Here is a 17,003-nt window from a genome sequence, read left to right on the forward strand (position 1 = left end):
TGCCGATTTCCAGAATACACCAGGGGACTCTGCTCCTTTGTCTTCAACTGTTGCCAAGTGGGTAAATGAATTTAAATTTGGTCAGGAGAGCTTAGATGATGATCATCCATGAATAGGTCAGCCAAGATGTGTCACTACTCTAGAAATCATTGCAAAAGTGCGCATAATGATCAAGGACGATCACCAATTTAGAGTGCATGAAATTGCTCTCGCTTGCCAGATGTCATCTGAAAGGTATTCACAAGATGGGTGCCGCAACTCTTGACACTGGGTCAAAAACGCATGAGAATGGACATATCACAACAATGTTTGGCCTGTTTTAGGAGAAACAAACAAGATCTTTTGTGCTGGTTTGTGACCACGAGGAAACTTTGGTTTACTACTATACCCCAGAGACAAAGCAACAATCAAAGCAGTGGAAACATGCTGAATCTCTGCCGCCAAACTCCTTCAGCGGGGAAGGACATGGCATCAGTGTTCTGGGATGCACCACCAAATTCCTTCAGCGGGGAAGATCATGGCATCAGTGTTCTGGGATGAGAAGGGGATTCTGTTTGTACATTATCTCCCCACTGGGCAAACAATTAGTGGAGAATACTATGCTAACCTTCTGGACAAATTGCAACAAAAGATATGCAAAAAAGGCCAGGTTTAATAAGGAAGAACGTCATCTAGCATCAAGCCAATGCACGCTCGCACGCATGTGCCAACGCCATGGTAAACTTACACAAACTAAGGTATGAAATGTTGCCACACGTGCCTCTTCCATAAACTGAAAATTTTTCTTTGTGGATGAAGATTCACTTAAATGAAGAATTGATAGCCTGAGTTGACAACTATTTTGTAGGCCTGGAGGAAAATCATTGTCGAGATGGGATCAAGGTATTGGAACACTGTTGGACCAAGTGAATTAATCTACAAGCAGGGTACATTGAAAAACAAAAAAGTTTCAGTGACATAAGTACTTTTTTTCTATTCTGTTTCAAGAACTTTTCAAACCACCCTCGTAAGCATCCCTGACACCTGAAATAATTAAAAACAAATAAGTCGCCAGTTGCAGATGGAATCTCAATTTGGTTTTACAAAGAGTGCTATATGGCACTGGACCCTTACTTAGCTTGTATTTATTGTGAATCTCTCACCCAGCAGAAAGACCTAAGCAACGGGAAAAAAATACAGAGGCGTCTCCTGTATATACGAAGGGCGAAAGAACAGACCCGCGAAATTACAGACCAATACCCGTAACATCAGTTTGCTGCAGAATTCTTGAACATATTCTGGGTTTGAATCTAATCAGTTTCATAGAGACCAATAAGTTTATGTCCACAAATCAGAACAAAGCACCGCTCATGGGCAACTCAGCATGCTCTTTTGTCATATGACGTCTGTTCAAAAAATTCCAGAACTTTGTCCACAAAATTTTCTATGCTTATATTTTAGTTACTATGGATTGTCTCCTTTGAAATACTCTCCTCCACAATTGATACACTGCTCCCAATATCATTTCCACTTCCAGGAGCAGTCTTGACACACCTCTTGCTGGGTCGCATAAAGTGCCGTCTGCGAATTTTCTTTTATCTCATCTACCATTGCAAAACTTCATCCTTTTCAACTTTGGAAATAAAAAGAAGTCTGCAGGGGTCATACTATTCTCGCAAGGAACATCTCATTCTCATTTGTGAGATCCAAAAAGTTTTTTTGGTCTTGACTCATGAGCCGTGGAATGAACTTGGCGGCAACACAATGCATTCCAAGATGCTGTGTCATTTCATAACATGATCCAATTGAAATGTTACATTCTTCTACAATCTCTCGGACAGTGAATCTTCGACTGGCACACACAATTTCGTTGACGTTCCTGACACAAGCGTCATCAGGGGACATCTAATAGCGTCCTGAACAAGGATCATTTTGACTTTTGTAAAGCCATTTTTAAAACGTGTGAATAATACGTAACACCGAGTATGGCTTAAGCACTCATCGCTATAGGCTCCCTGCATCATTTGGTGTGTCTCTGTAAAGGTTTTCTTGAGTTTCACACAAAATTTAATGCAGATGCATTGCTCCTCTAACTTTGCCATCACAAAATTCACAAACCCAGATTCCATATTTCTTGATTTCCGAGAAGCATTTGACATAGTGCCTCACTGCAGACTCTTAACAAAGGTACAAGCACATGGAATAGGTTCCCAGACATGTGAGTGACTCAAAGACTTCTGAAGTAATAGAACCCACTACATTATCCTGACGGTGAGTGTCCATCAGTGACTAGGGTATCATTAGGATCGTTCCAGAGATGCGTGATAGGAGCACTATTACTCATATTTTCTATGTGCATAACTGATCTGATGGACGAAGTGGACAGTAATCTGTGGTTGTTTGCTGATGATGTTGTGGTGTATGGAAGGTGTCATCGTTGAGTGATTTAGGAGGATAAAAGATGACTTGGACAAAGTTCCCAGTTGGTGTGATAAATGACAGCTAACCCTAAATGTAGAAAAATATAAGTTACTGCAGATGAGTTGGAAAAACTAATCCATAATGCCAGAATCCAGCATTAGTAGTGTCATGAATGAAGAAGTCACATTGTTTCAATATCGGGACATAATGTTGCAATGTGATATGAAATGGAACAAACTTGTGAGGGTCATGGTAGGGAAGGCGAATAATCATCTTTCGTTTGTTGGGTGGATTTTACAACAGTGTGGCTCAGCTGTGATGGACATCACATATAGGGTGCTAGTGTGATCTCTTCTTGAGTACAGTTTGAGTGTCTGGGATCCGCAAGGGGTCGAATTGAAGCAGACTTTGAGGTAATTCAGAGGCAGGATACTAGATTTGTTAACAGTAGGTTGAAACCACAACATACAAGTATTATGGAGATGTTTCTGGAACTCAAATGGGAATCCCTGGAGGGATTTTGAGGAACACTGTGCTGACTGCAGAACAATTCTGCTTGCACCAACATACATTACGCATAAGGACCACGAAGATAAGAGACGACAAATTAGGACTCATAGAGAGGCATATAGATATTCACTTTCTCCTCACTCGATTGGCAGATGGAACGGGAACGGAACTGACTACAGTCGAATTAAAATTACTTGATAGTTGGCACTTCAAACGCCAATAAGAGTAGTCAGCGTCACACTTGAACTGTCTGCTGTTGCCAAACTCCACCAAAATTGGCCAGTCACTTCCAATTCCTGGTTCAGCATTCTTTCTTGATGTATTTGTATCCCGAATTACAAGCCCGACACTTTTATTATGTATTTCATGATACATGATAACTACACCAAAAACAACACACATTAACAATGCTAATGAAAGACACACATTTCATTCATAGCACTAACCAAACACTACCGAATAACTCAGCACAAGGTGTAATTCAGTATCATACATATAGTTATCATATTCACAGAGATCATCTTACATTAGATAAGCTTTTCACTACACTGCGTGAAACTGAAATTTTTAAGGTTACAATTCATAGTTGCAACTGGGTCACTATATTCACATATATAAATACTTCATGCAGTGCTGTGGCATAGCACAGTGGTTGGCAGATTAATCTAATGTGTAGCATGTCATAGGTTTGAATCTCATCAATGTAGCAAAATTTTTATTTCTAATCTAACCAAAAGAGTGTGATTATTATTTTCATTCAATTAATTGGTTTAAATGTATTTTTTTATTTTTAATACTTTGCTGCATCATTTTTCATCATTGTTTTGACTGTTCTATTTTGTCTTATTTGTCTTCCTGTCTTTATTTCTTCATTTGGAATCTGTCTCAGTCATCTATAATCCACGAACAAGTGCCCACACGGGCTGTTCACTGGTTTCTAACATGTCAGCATGTGCAGCTAGTGTAAGGATAGTTACAGGTAACAAATGACATGGAGAAATTTCAATTTGCTTTCAGCCCTGAAATTGAGTTCTTGTTGTCTTGAGTTTACCCTTAAGGGTTAGCTTTAATCGCCATGAACAAAGCGATCATGATATTAGCACTGCTGCAGACTGTTGACCACAATTTTCTCGGCTGGGTTAGGACACAAGTTTACAGTCAGGGATACAAAACGGGTCGTCTGCCCCAGTTCAGTCACTGGTCACTTTAAATCAATAGTCGACAGAGTATCCAACATTTCTGACATACCTTGCACCAGCAATCTCTCGGACAGTGAATCTTTGACTGGCACACACAATTTCGTTGACGTTCCTGACACAAGCGTCATCAGGGGACATCTAAGAGCGTCCTGAACAAGGATCATTTTTGACTTTTGTAAAGCCATTTTTAAAACGTGTGAATAATACGTAACACCGAGTATGGCTTAAGCACTCATCGCTATAGGCTCCCTGCATCATTTGGTGTGTCTCTGTAAAGGTTTTCTTGAGTTTCACACAAAATTTAATGCAGATGCATTGCTCCTCTAACTTTGCCATCACAAAATTCACAAACCCAGATTCCATATTTCTTGATTTCCGAGAAGCATTTGACATAGTGCCTCACTGCAGACTCTTAACAAAGGTACAAGCACATGGAATAGGTTCCCAGACATGTGAGTGACTCAAAGACTTCTGAAGTAATAGAACCCACTACATTATCCTGACGGTGAGTGTCCATCAGTGACTAGGGTATCATTAGGATCGTTCCAGAGATGCGTGATAGGAGCGCTATTACTCATATTTTCTATGTGCATAACTGATCTGATGGACGAAGTGGACAGTAATCTGTGGTTGTTTGCTGATGATGTTGTGGTGTATGGAAGGTGTCATCGTTGAGTGATTTAGGAGGATAAAAGATGACTTGGACAAAGTTCCCAGTTGGTGTGATAAATGACAGCTAACCCTAAATGTTGAAAAATATAAGTTACTGCAGATGAGTTGGAAAAACTAATCCATAATGCCAGAATCCAGCATTAGTAGTGTCATGAATGAAGAAGTCACATTGTTTCAATATCGGGACATAATGTTGCAATGTGATATGAAATGGAACAAACTTGTGAGGGTCATGGTAGGGAAGGCGAAAAATCATCTTTCGTTTGTTGGGTGGATTTTACAACAGTGTGGCTCAGCTCTGATGGACATCACATATAGGGTGCTAGTGTGATCTCTTCTTGAGTACAGTTTGAGTGTCTGGGATCCGCAAGGGGTCGAATTAAAGCAGACTTTGAGGTAATTCAGAGGCAGGATACTAGATTTGTTAACAGTAGGTTGAAACCACAACATACAAGTATTATGGAGATGTTTCTGGAACTCAAATGGGAATCCCTGGAGGGATTTTGAGGAACACTGTGCTGACTGCAGAACAATTCTGCTTGCACCAACATACATTACGCATAAGGACCACGAAGATAAGAGACGACAAATTAGGACTCATAGAGAGGCATATAGACATTCACTTTCTCCTCACTCGATTGGCAGATGGAACGGGAAAGGAACTGACTACAGTCGAATTAAAATTACTTGATAGTTGGCACTTCAAACGCCAATAAGAGTAGTCAGTGTCACACTTGAACTGTCTGCTGTTGCCAAACTCCACCAAAATTGGCCAGTCACTTCCAATTCCTGGTTCAGCATTCTTTCTTGATGTATTTGTATCCCGAATTACAAGCCCGACACTTTTATTATGTATTTCATGATACATGATAACTACACCAAAAACAACACACATTAACAATGCTAATGAAAGACACACATTTCATTCATAGCACTAACCAAACACTACCGAATAACTCAGCACAAGGTGTAATTCAGTATCATACATATAGTTATCATATTCACAGAGATCATCTTACATTAGATAAGCTTTTCACTACACTGCGTGAAACTGAAATTTTTAAGGTTACAATTCATAGTTGCAACTGGGTCACTATATTCACATATATAAATACTTCATGCAGTGCTGTGGCATAGCACAATGGTTGGCAGATTAATCTAATGTGTAGCATGTCATAGGTTTGAATCTCATCAATGTAGCAAAATTTTTATTTCTAATCTAACCAAAAGAGTGTGATTATTATTTTCATTCAATTAATTGGTTTAAATGTATTTTTTTATTTTTAATACTTTGCTGCATCATTTTTCATCATTGTTTTGACTGTTCTATTTTGTCTTATTTGTCTTCCTGTCTTTATTTCTTCATTTGGAATCTGTCTCAGTCATCTATAATCCACGAACAAGTGCCCACACGGGCTGTTCACTGGTTTCTAACATGTCAGCATGTGCAGCTAGTGTAAGGATAGTTACAGGTAACAAATGACATGGAGAAATTTCAATTTGCTTTCAGCCCTGAAATTGAGTTTTTGTTGTCTTGAGTTTACCCTTAAGGGTTAGCTTTAATCGCCATGAACAAAGCGATCATGATATTAGTACTGCTGCAGACTGTTGACCACAATTTTCTCGGCTGGGTTAGGACACAAGTTTACAGTCAGGGATACAAAACGGGTCGTCTGCCCCAGTTCAGTCACTGGTCACTTTAAATCAATAGTCGACAGAGTATCCAACATTTCTGACATACCTTGCACCAGCCACTAGAAAAATTGCTCTGTGTTAAACATTTAACATAATTTGTGAAGTGAACCGCTTGTTTGTTGTCACCTGTAACCAAACGGTAGCTGGTAGCCAATGTGGCAACATTGTTGCAGCAAGTGATTGATGTCAACTATCAAGTAATTTTATTCAGACTATTGTAGTGAGACGGGGTACCTTCTGCCATGCACCATATGGTGGCTAGTGGAGTATGTATGTAGATGTGGAATCAGTCTTTCCTTCTCATCCCATCTGGAAAGTCTCCCCTGATCTTCGGTTCTGGGTAACTTTCTCAAAATCTACCCTTTTTCCTAGACCTATCCTTCACCCCTCTTCCTTCCACTTCAACCCTTCTGCCTGAAGAATGAGCTACTCGCTCTGAAAGCTTGCTTAATTATAATCTTCTTTTATGTGTGTGTTCTGCTGCCACTTAGCAAGTAGATTGTTTATCTATCCAATTCAATTATCATGTAATCAAAAGCTGCATTTAATACACCAAGTCTCTTTTACCAATAATTTTTAATATGTCCTACAGAATGTACTGTCTATCCTGAACTTTTTTGAGATTACTGTTTTGTTGTACTTTTCTACAGGCATCATCTTACTTATTAGGAGTCAGTTCCTTCATGTTGTTGTTGTTGTTGTGGTCTTCAGTCCTGAGACTGGTTTGATGCAGCTCTCCATGCTACTCTATCCTGTGCAAGCTTCTTCATCTCCCAGTACCTACTGCAACCTACATCCTTCTGAATCTGCTTGGTCTCCCTCTACGATTTTTACCCTCCATGCTGCCCTCCAATGGTAAATTTGTGATCCCTTGATGCCTCAAAACATGTCCTAGCAACCGATCTCTTCTTCTAGTCAAGTTGTAGAGCTGCATGTCCTCTGGAAAAATTACGGCTGTGAAACCCTTGCTTTCAGCCGTTCGCAGTACCAGCACAGCAAGGCCATTTTGGTTAATGTTACAAGGCCAGATCAGTCAATCATCCAGACTGTTGCCCCTGCAACTACTGAAAAGGCTGCTGCCCCTCTTCAGGAACCACATGTTTGTCTGGCCTCTCAACAGATACCCCTCCGTTGTGGTTGCACCTATGGTACGGCCATCTGTATCTCTGAGGCACGCAAGCTTCCCCACCAATGGCAAGGTCCATGGTTCATGGGGGGAGTTCCTTCGTAGTCAACAGTTAAGGAATGGGTGGCTGAATTGATATGTGGCATATGTCTCTGTAAGATGACTCATGAACAACTTCCTAGAATTACAATCAAATATGAAAATGCTGAGAAAGAACACAGTGTGATATTGCAAGATCAGTAATTAAAAAGATGTGCAAAACAGTTGATGCCGTGGCCGTACCAGAAAGCGAGTGGCATGTCTGTTGAAGCCTGACTACAACCTAATGTGAAAAACAATTTGGGACAATCTGACACACAATTGATTCTATGCACCAATCTGTTCCCTTGGAAGAGAGACGACCGAAATGAAATAGCAGTCGCACAAAAATAGCCAAGGTGACTTCATCGGAGAGAAAGAGTGGTCATTGTTTTCTAGGATGCAAAAGGGATTTGTATTTTAGATTAGCTTGCAAGACTGAAACAATACCTCACAAATACTATGCAAGTATTCTGACTCAACTGGATGAAAATATATGGAGCCAAGACCCAGAGGGGAAAAAAAAAGTTTATCGTCAGTGAAATGCATATGGTCACAAAGGCACTTTCACAATAGGAAAACTGGGAGTTTCAAGTGTGAAGTCTTCAAATATCTATTTTATTCTCCAATTTTTTCACATTCTGACTTTAGCTTCTTCTTCTTTTCTTTTTGTATGAATGATTCATTGAAGACTACATGCGTCACAGCTCAAAACCGTTTTGTGAGTCAACAACTGGATATGTTTTCACTGCTCTGTCTCTTGTAACTCCGTTGGACATGGAGGTAGCAAATGAGGATGCAGGATGTCCATGACATACTGCTGTGCTGTCAGAGTGACCTAAAGTCATATCCAATGCTGCCCCACATGCCCTGTCCCTATGTCGTTGTCATACTCACTGACAACTGTCATCGTGGGTCTTGCAGAATGTGACTCACTGCTGATCACATGACAGGTGCAGGTGTGAAAGGGTTACAATGTGCTCGGCGTACATTACAGCAATTCTCCCATGGGCTCGTCAGACACGGTCAACCGGAAGCTTGCTGACAAGCATGCTGCCCTTACGTTCCCAAGCAGTCCAACATGGGGACACTACCACATCTGAATGTCTCACAAATCTGCATATTGCATAATTCAATCAGCCTGGCAAATGGAGACACACAATTAGGCCCCTTCAAATTTTGTTACGCACTGATAATGCTGACTCACAGAAGTACAGGGCATCTGTGTCCTTCACAGGGATCACTCAACATCTTACACTCTTCACATCTCTTATAGCTCCTACCATTCATGGTAACAATCCGAGACACAAACAAAGCTAATGCAATCTGGTGGCCTTTGTATCCATTTCAGAGAGTTGCAACTCTCATAATTTACCTCTGGTATGAACACTCGTGAAACTACGTTGCTTTAGGGAGCTTCCCTTTTTTTTCTTCAAGCAGTTTAGTTCTTTGAATCCATTTTTCTTGTAGCTCAGAATAATTATTTTATTGTGTAGCAAACTTACAGACTAGCATTCTGGTCTGAGCTGTCAGAGTTGGCGGTCATGTGTGTGTGAGGTGTGTTTGCTTGTGTGAATGAATGGTGTGTATTTCTATTTCTTTTTCTGATAAAGGTTGTGGCCAAAAGCTTATGTGTAAGTGTCTTAACTGTGCCTGTCTGCATTTTAACGTGCCATCTTTATGCTAATTAGCACTCTATCGTTTCCTACACTACTGATATTCCAACCTGGAGTTTCCATTGTTTGAACTTACGGTCTACTGTTTTATGTTGCAGTGCACTTCTACAAGTGTAATACACAAATGTTGCCTTAGGAAAGAGTCACAACAACATCCATGTCTACCGTTTGCTATTTTTTACGAAATAGCATGTCACACTCGAAATTTAACTTAGCCAATGAAATAAGTGTTCTGCAACATATTAAATTTGAAATGTTGTCTATGATGTTGAAGAGTGTAAGTTAAATTGATATCTGAGAATTTGTTGTTTTTGTGGCATTATCTGGAAAATGGCCTCTCTTGCAGCTCCAAGCATAAATGTCAAGTGAAGAAGAATAATTAGCACAGCACACTGGAACCAAGTAGGGATCCGGTTTACTGCTCGGCCACTAAATTAGCATATCGTGAGTGCACCTGAAGAGATGCTGTACACACTTGCATATACTACACACACAAGTACAAGCATCGATCAAGCTACTGTGAAACTGCACTCTGTGTGACTCATCACTACATCAGAATACTGTAAATGTGGTGATTCCAATTTCTTAAGGTCTCTTCCTGTTTGTTTTCATCAGTTGGATCTTATTTTTCAAGTATGTGGGAGTCCAATGAGCTGGCTGTTTGGATACATTCTTTCTGTATGTCCCACAAGTTGGATTCTTTGGAGACACATTGTAACAAGAGTTTTTAGGATTTTGCCTGGAGATTTCACACTGGGTTCTGTGTGATGTATTCCATCTTTTATTCTTGGACCTAAGATTTTTACTACAATTTTACATTCTTGCTGTTTTCATGTCTTGTGTTGGACAAAGAGTCTCTCTCATGCATAAAGAAATTCTAATTTGATCACTGTTGTACAATGTTAGATTTTAGAGTTCCAGGAAAAATACTTTTAGTTAACTGAGAGACAGTTTGTATTTTCTGAAGTCTGGATTCTATGGCCTTCTTTTCATTATGATGTTCAGTGGTCTTTTTCACCTAACTATTTAAACTCTTTAACACCGAATACTATGTCATTTCCTATATAAGTTCACCCAGTGCCATTTTGGTATCAGCCAAGAATTTTTTCTCCAGGTGAAATTAGTAGTCCAATTTTCCTAGCTTGCTCCCTTAATATTTCAAATTGCTTTAGCACATCAGTGATGTTTTTGTCAATTAGTATTATGTCATCGGTATAGGTTACACAATATAATTCTATCTTTAAGTTTACGTTCTAGTCAGTGTAATAGTGCACCTCCTCTTCTCCATTATTTTACAATTTTCTTAGGGGTATAGTTGAATAGCAATGTGATATGCCATCCCATTTTCATATTCTTATGTCTGTCTTAAATTACACTGCTTGAAAAAAAGTGAGACACTCAGAAGGTGGGGAGAAAACAAATTGAAACATAGCGAATTTAGAGGGTATGTGATGTTATTTCAGTGATAACAAAACAGAGTCAAATTTCCACAGAACTTATCAGTTTGAGCCCACTTATCAATACAGCAATGCACCCTGTCTGGCCTGGACGGTGCGGGAGGATGTCGTAAAGCTGCTGCATACCCTCCTGAGAAAGGTGATCCACAACTGTTGTAACTGGACATTGCAATCATGGATACAGGCAGTGGGATGGAGTTGACGTCCATGTTGGTCCCATAATGTTCTATCGGGGACAGATATGGGGATTTTGCTGGCCACAGGAGTATATCAACATCACGCAGACAATTTAAAGAGACACATACTACATGTGGACAAGCACTGGCCTGTTGAAAAATAGCACCACAATACTATTACACACTGCTGTACCATCAGAGTTCCCTCGGCCATTACAAGCCGTGACCTGAAGTCATACCCAATGGCTCCCCACACCATGGGACTCCTTTGTGACCCCCCCCCCCCAAAATGTGGAAGAATGGGACCTCTCCCCATCTCCCCGGGTCACTGTCAAACTTCTCCACGATAGTCATTTGGAGCAGTGCAGGACTGGGACTCATTAGTGAACATAATGTGACGCCATTCATTAGCAGTCCGTACTTCTCGATCATGGTACCACTTCACATGCAGTCATTTGCTTGGGTGTTAACGGCAGCCTATGCACAGGACGGCAATTCCATAGTCTGGCTGCTCCTAGCTGCATGACACAGCATGTTGCAAGGAGTCTGTTACAGTGAACTGCTGTTTATCCGAAATGATTGGGACGGTGGCCGGTTCTGATAACGAAAATTTCAGATAAATCAAAGTCCCCCTGTTTTCATATGTGAACACTCCAAATTGCGTCAATATTGTGAAATACGATCGTAACACGTGCGTAGGGTATGTAAAACGTTACTGATACGGTTGCAATTAACCCTGCACTTTTTTACTGAAAAAATTGTGTTGACATGTTAAAAAGGCACCAAACTGTGATTGAAAACTCAAAGTTTTTAAATGCTGTATAACAAAGCTCGTTTATTTTGCATTCTTACAGAAAAAATCTCCCTTATTTGGCAGCAGGAAAAAACAGGAGTTTTAATTTTATTACCTACTCTTTTTAATAAAAAATAAACTACTGAACAAAATTATGAAACAAATCTAGAGATTACTCAAAGGAACGAAAAGTCTGTCTAGAGGAACTTTCAAGAAAAGTAAAAAAAAAAACTTTTTAAGTTATGGACATAGAAGTTCTAGGATGCTTCATTAGAGTTTATTTTTTGGTAACGAAGTCACAAATTTTTTTTTTTGTTTTTGTTTTTTTGCTTGAGAAACTATTGCTGCAACAATACATCTCCAATGTTGAAATCAAACTATTTCAGGATAAATCGTCTCCTCCTGTTGGCTGATGTACTCCAGGGCAGTTTGGATCACTTTGTAACAGAATGTGTGAGGAATATTTTTCTCTGATTCATCATCAGAAACATAGTCTTCTGACGCTTTATGATCAGTCACAATTTGGACGATTTTATCCTCAGTCACATGAAAAAATGCCATTTTCCATCCACTCTTCAATGTCTCCGAAGTGTGTGTCTTTACAACCAGCTTCTCCAGTAAATTCACCAAAATTATGTCAGCTTGAGTTTCGGTGTTGCCTCCTCCTTCCCACCACTTAGGTTGCCTTACGATCTAAGAGTTTTTTCCAAGACCTAACAAGAGGAAGTGGAGGAATTAGACTCCAAGCTTCAGCAATCAATGAATGACACTTAAAACATCGATTTTTTAAGAGCTTCCACAAAATCATCTGCAGCATCAATCACATCTATTAAGTATTCCAGCATCTTGCGTCTGTAATGTTTTTCCATCGCCTCAAGAATACCTTGGTCCATCGGTTGACATAGAGATGTGACATTTTGTGGGAGAAATACAACTTTGATATCCCCATCTTGCAGATCACCTGGGTGAGAAGGAGCATTGTCCACAAGAAGTAGCGCTTTTCAAGGAAGTCCATTTCCTGCCATGTAATTTACTACAGCTGGAACAAACTCTGCCTGGAACCACTCTCTGAAGATGGCACTGTTCATACATACCTTAAGACTGATTCGTGTACCTCAGTGGCAAAGCTGGTTGGTTGGTGTCTAAATGCTCTTGGTGTTTTGGATTTGCCAATTAAAGTAAGACACAGTTTATGATTGCCAGTGGCATTACTGCAAGCAAGGACAGTAAATACATCTTTGATTTTTTTGGATCCGGAAGCCATTTCTTCTTCTTTAGAGGCAAGGGTTTTCGTTAGCAGGATTTTGTAATTCAACCCAGTTTCATCACATTTGTAAAGTTGATTGCCAGTATAACATCCTTTGTCAATGATTGTGTGCAGTTTCTTCTTAAAATCAGCATAGCAGCTTCATCCCCAGATAATGATTTGGCACTGATGGCAATTTCATGGATGCCATGCCGCTTCTTGAAACGATCCTGCCGGCCATTACTTCCGAGAAATTCTTGCTCCTTTCCTTCAATCAGCTCATCAGCTCATTTTGACAAAGTAGAGGACCTGAAACTGACACACCTTTGGCTCTTATTTATTCGTGCCACAAAAATAATGCCTCTTCTAACTGAGGATGTGCACCTTTTCTCATTGTTTTTCAAGATTTCACTGCGCTGCCCAGTGTTTGGATGGAACAAAATTTTTCAATTCCTGATCGATTTGTCTTCCGATCAGTAATTGTACTCCTACTCTGCAGCCACTTCTGTGGGTGGCTCACCAGCATCAATTCTCTGCAAAGAGTGAAGCTCTTTTTCCAACAAGATCACATTCGTTTTATGTTTCATGCCCATAGTCACGTTCAGTGTTCTTTTTACAGACACTCGACTGAGTCCTTTATGGTTTTTGGCCCCTTTTATCTCTGGACACTTTAAGGCACATAGTGGGAGCACAAAACCTCAAATCAGAAACACACAGATGCACAACTTGACAACACTCGAGATGCACTAGACAAACTTTTGACTTTTGAAACCAGGCTGTGGCAGCCATCAAATGAAAGCATTCAATACATCTATGCCATTTCCTCTGTTCTACCCAAGCCCATGTGGCAACACAACAGGGTGTTGTACGTTCACTGTTAAACACTCAGCTTTGATGTACCGACAACAAGTGGAAAGTGTTAGGCGGCACACTCTAATTGTCGGTTTCGACAGGGCTATGTTGCGCTGCATAGAACAATACTGTATGTACTGTACTTACAAGGAGTTCCAATAGATGGCAGTGGCATGAAACCATGCAATACGAATAAGAAACACACTAGAGCTTCAACCAACACACGCACGAATTGACGATACTTGGACTTTTGACATGCACCAGTGCACTGATTAGCAGTAGATTGCCAAAAAACACCAGCAAATACTTGGCTCCAGGTGCACGCAAATTAAAACTTGTCAAGTGTCAATCTAACTAGCCAAAAGTGTAGCTGCACGAGAGTTTACTGTACTTGTTCTCAGATGGCAATCACAGACGTGAACAGGTTACAATGTACTCAGTACACTACACAGTGATGCTCCCTTGTAGTGGTCTGATGTAGTCAACTGGAACATTAATGATGAGTATGCCCTTACTTTCCAACATCAGGCCACTGTCAGATCCAAATACTCCAAAAATACAGATGTTGCAAGGTTTAACCAGGCGACCAAATGGACATCCACAATGAGGTTTCTTTCAAACTCTCATCGGATAATGCTGTCTCACACCAATATGCAGCACCTTCATATCCTCCAGAGTGATGATTCAACATCTGACGCTATTCGCATCCCTTATATACCACACAATGCTTGCTAAACAGCAATAAAAACAAAGAACACTAATGAATAATGAAGGAAAAGACAGCCTGTTACTTACCATAAAGAAGATACCTTAGGCTGCAGATGGGCAGAATTAAAAGACACTTACATAAAGCTTTCAGTCACAGCCTTCATCAGTAAGTAGTAATCTGTCTTTTCCAACATTGTTGATATTCCTACTGGAGTTTCCATTGTTTCAAGGACACTGATGCTTTTCTGTGAGTGTTTCCTTTATGATGTTTTCTGCATTTTAGCTTTTTTTTAAAAAAGAAAAAAAAGAAAGAAAGAAAGAAAGAAAGAAAAAAAGATTTGTTGCTGGAAAACTTCTGAAGTCCAATAAAGGAGTTACAACAGCCATATATGGTTATCTGGTGGACCTTGCAGAACCAAATTCTAGGGCTGAAATGTACTGTTGACCAATGGGCATTAATCAGAATGAATACTAAATAAAAAATTAAATCCAATTTTACACAAAAAACACAGGTTCTATCACTGTTGTTTTTCATTCTATTTTGCTCTTATGTTTGCTATGACTTGTTAAGCAGAAATTTTCTTTCTATCTATAGAGTTACATTTGCTGTGATGTATCTTACCTGCATGTTGTTTCTTCTTTCTTCTCACTGCTGCCCCAATCATGGCAAGCAAGTCATCCTCACTGCATTTGCTTCGTATTGCATCTCTGAAACAACAGTTAAAACACCCGTTAAACAGTACCAGGCAATTACCACACAGTGAAATGTTGGTACACTAAAAAGGAAGAAAAACTTTGCAAATATCTTCAACAGTAATCTTGTAGTCTGCAGTAGGCAACAGCAGCATAACAAACCCACTGGACAAAATGGGAAAGTCATGATAGAAGTTACTTTTATTTTTATAAATAAACAGGTATCTTACACAAATGCTCAAGAGTATACATAAGATCTCGGGCTGAAGAGGTGGAGCAGAAAGTGACATTAGTTTTGTTGAAGAGGGAGTAGTGGAACACAGCACAATTTCTTGCAAAATGAAGCCAAATTTATTGATAAACTGTTAATTAATTGCCAAGCTCACTAATGTGACCATTTTACAACAGGTACTTACTGCTTGGAGTATATGTGAATTTTCAGGCTTGCCTGATAGATCTGTTGCAAAAACACTTTGGGTTCCCCACCAGATAACATTATGCAAGTCCCTCCCTCAATATTTCAGTGACACAATGTTTTGGCATCTTCAGGTGGTGGTGATTTCCACCATCACTGCTGCAAGATGCAACTGGCAATTTCCACGTGACAGCTTTGAAATTTATCATGTGGATGACTATGACCATCATATTTAGAATTCAGAGGATTTCATAGAATACCTGAAGATGCTTAAACTAGAACTTTCAGATCTTTTAGTTAGCTCAAATGTTATATCATTACTTACAAAAGTGCCCCTGCAGCCCTCATTAGAGGTTATTAGCAGCAAGTTTGAGAAAGAAATTGTGGTGCTGTTTAAACATGTGCATACCTCATCCTATTTCTTATGTAACACCAACTACTTTGATCAAGTGGACAGTGTTCCCATGGGAGATCCTCTATTTCCCTTAGTAAATATCCAACATTCCTCCTTCTGGCAGAATGCTGAAGAGACATTTGTGGTGTGCCCCACATAATACAGACACTACCTATGTTCCTGCAGCATTTGCACTCGCTCCATCTGAATATTCAGTTCACTGTGGAAGTACAAAAAGATAGCAGCTTACCATTCCTGGATGTCACGGTTAGAAGAAAAGCTGACAGAACACTGGGGCATAGTCTCTACTGAAAACTGATACACGCAGAGTTATATTTGCGGTCCAAAAGTTGCCGTCACCCTGCACAATGTGGTAGTGTCTTACAGTCCCTGGCACATAGAGCACACGTGATCTAAGATACCGACAGTCTGCCTGGTGAACTGTAACACCTAAGAACAGTGTTCCAGCAGAATGTTTATTCTTGTAAACAGATTTGAAATGTGTTCTGAGCAAAGCAAGTTCAGTGTAGGGATGTAAATGAAGATACTTAGACAAGCACTGCAAATGGCTTTTTTGCCATATTTCAGTGGCATGTTTTCAAAAATAGGAAGAATCGCTAAGAGAAACAGAATCAAGTGTGTTTTTCGTCTACCAGCAAAACTAAGGAATTGTTTGTGTTCAGTTAAAGACAATCTTGACCTTAGAAAACACAGATCATATATAAGATCTGATGCCATTATGGGAAATCTTATATAGGGCAGACACCTCACATTGTGCAAGAACACTGCGTTCAACAGCGCTGACAAAAATGCCACCCAGTAAATTAGTGGTAGCAGAGCACTGCCTGAATACAGGGCACCACACGTTTCCCAAGAGGACTGAAATTTTATCCTCAGCATCATCACTCTAGGA

The 17,003-nt window shown here is 39.9% G+C and overlaps 1 protein-coding gene across 1 annotated transcript in view; it reads right to left on the minus strand.

Moving 5' to 3' along the window:
- Positions 1 to 982: 982 nt before the first annotated feature.
- Positions 983 to 17,003, minus strand: part of LOC124776172 (molybdenum cofactor biosynthesis protein 1-like) — a 55,580-nt gene continuing 39,559 nt past the window's right edge. The window contains exons 6-7 of the mRNA XM_047251009.1: positions 15,211 to 15,296; positions 983 to 1,023 (exon numbers count right to left, since the gene is read on the minus strand). Coding sequence (XP_047106965.1) covers positions 983 to 1,023; positions 15,211 to 15,296 — 127 coding nt within the window. The remainder of the gene's footprint in view (positions 1,024 to 15,210; positions 15,297 to 17,003) is intronic.

Source organism: Schistocerca piceifrons, chromosome 2, assembly GCF_021461385.2.
Source record: "Schistocerca piceifrons isolate TAMUIC-IGC-003096 chromosome 2, iqSchPice1.1, whole genome shotgun sequence".
In the NCBI taxonomy this organism is placed as follows: Eukaryota; Metazoa; Arthropoda; class Insecta; order Orthoptera; family Acrididae; genus Schistocerca; species Schistocerca piceifrons.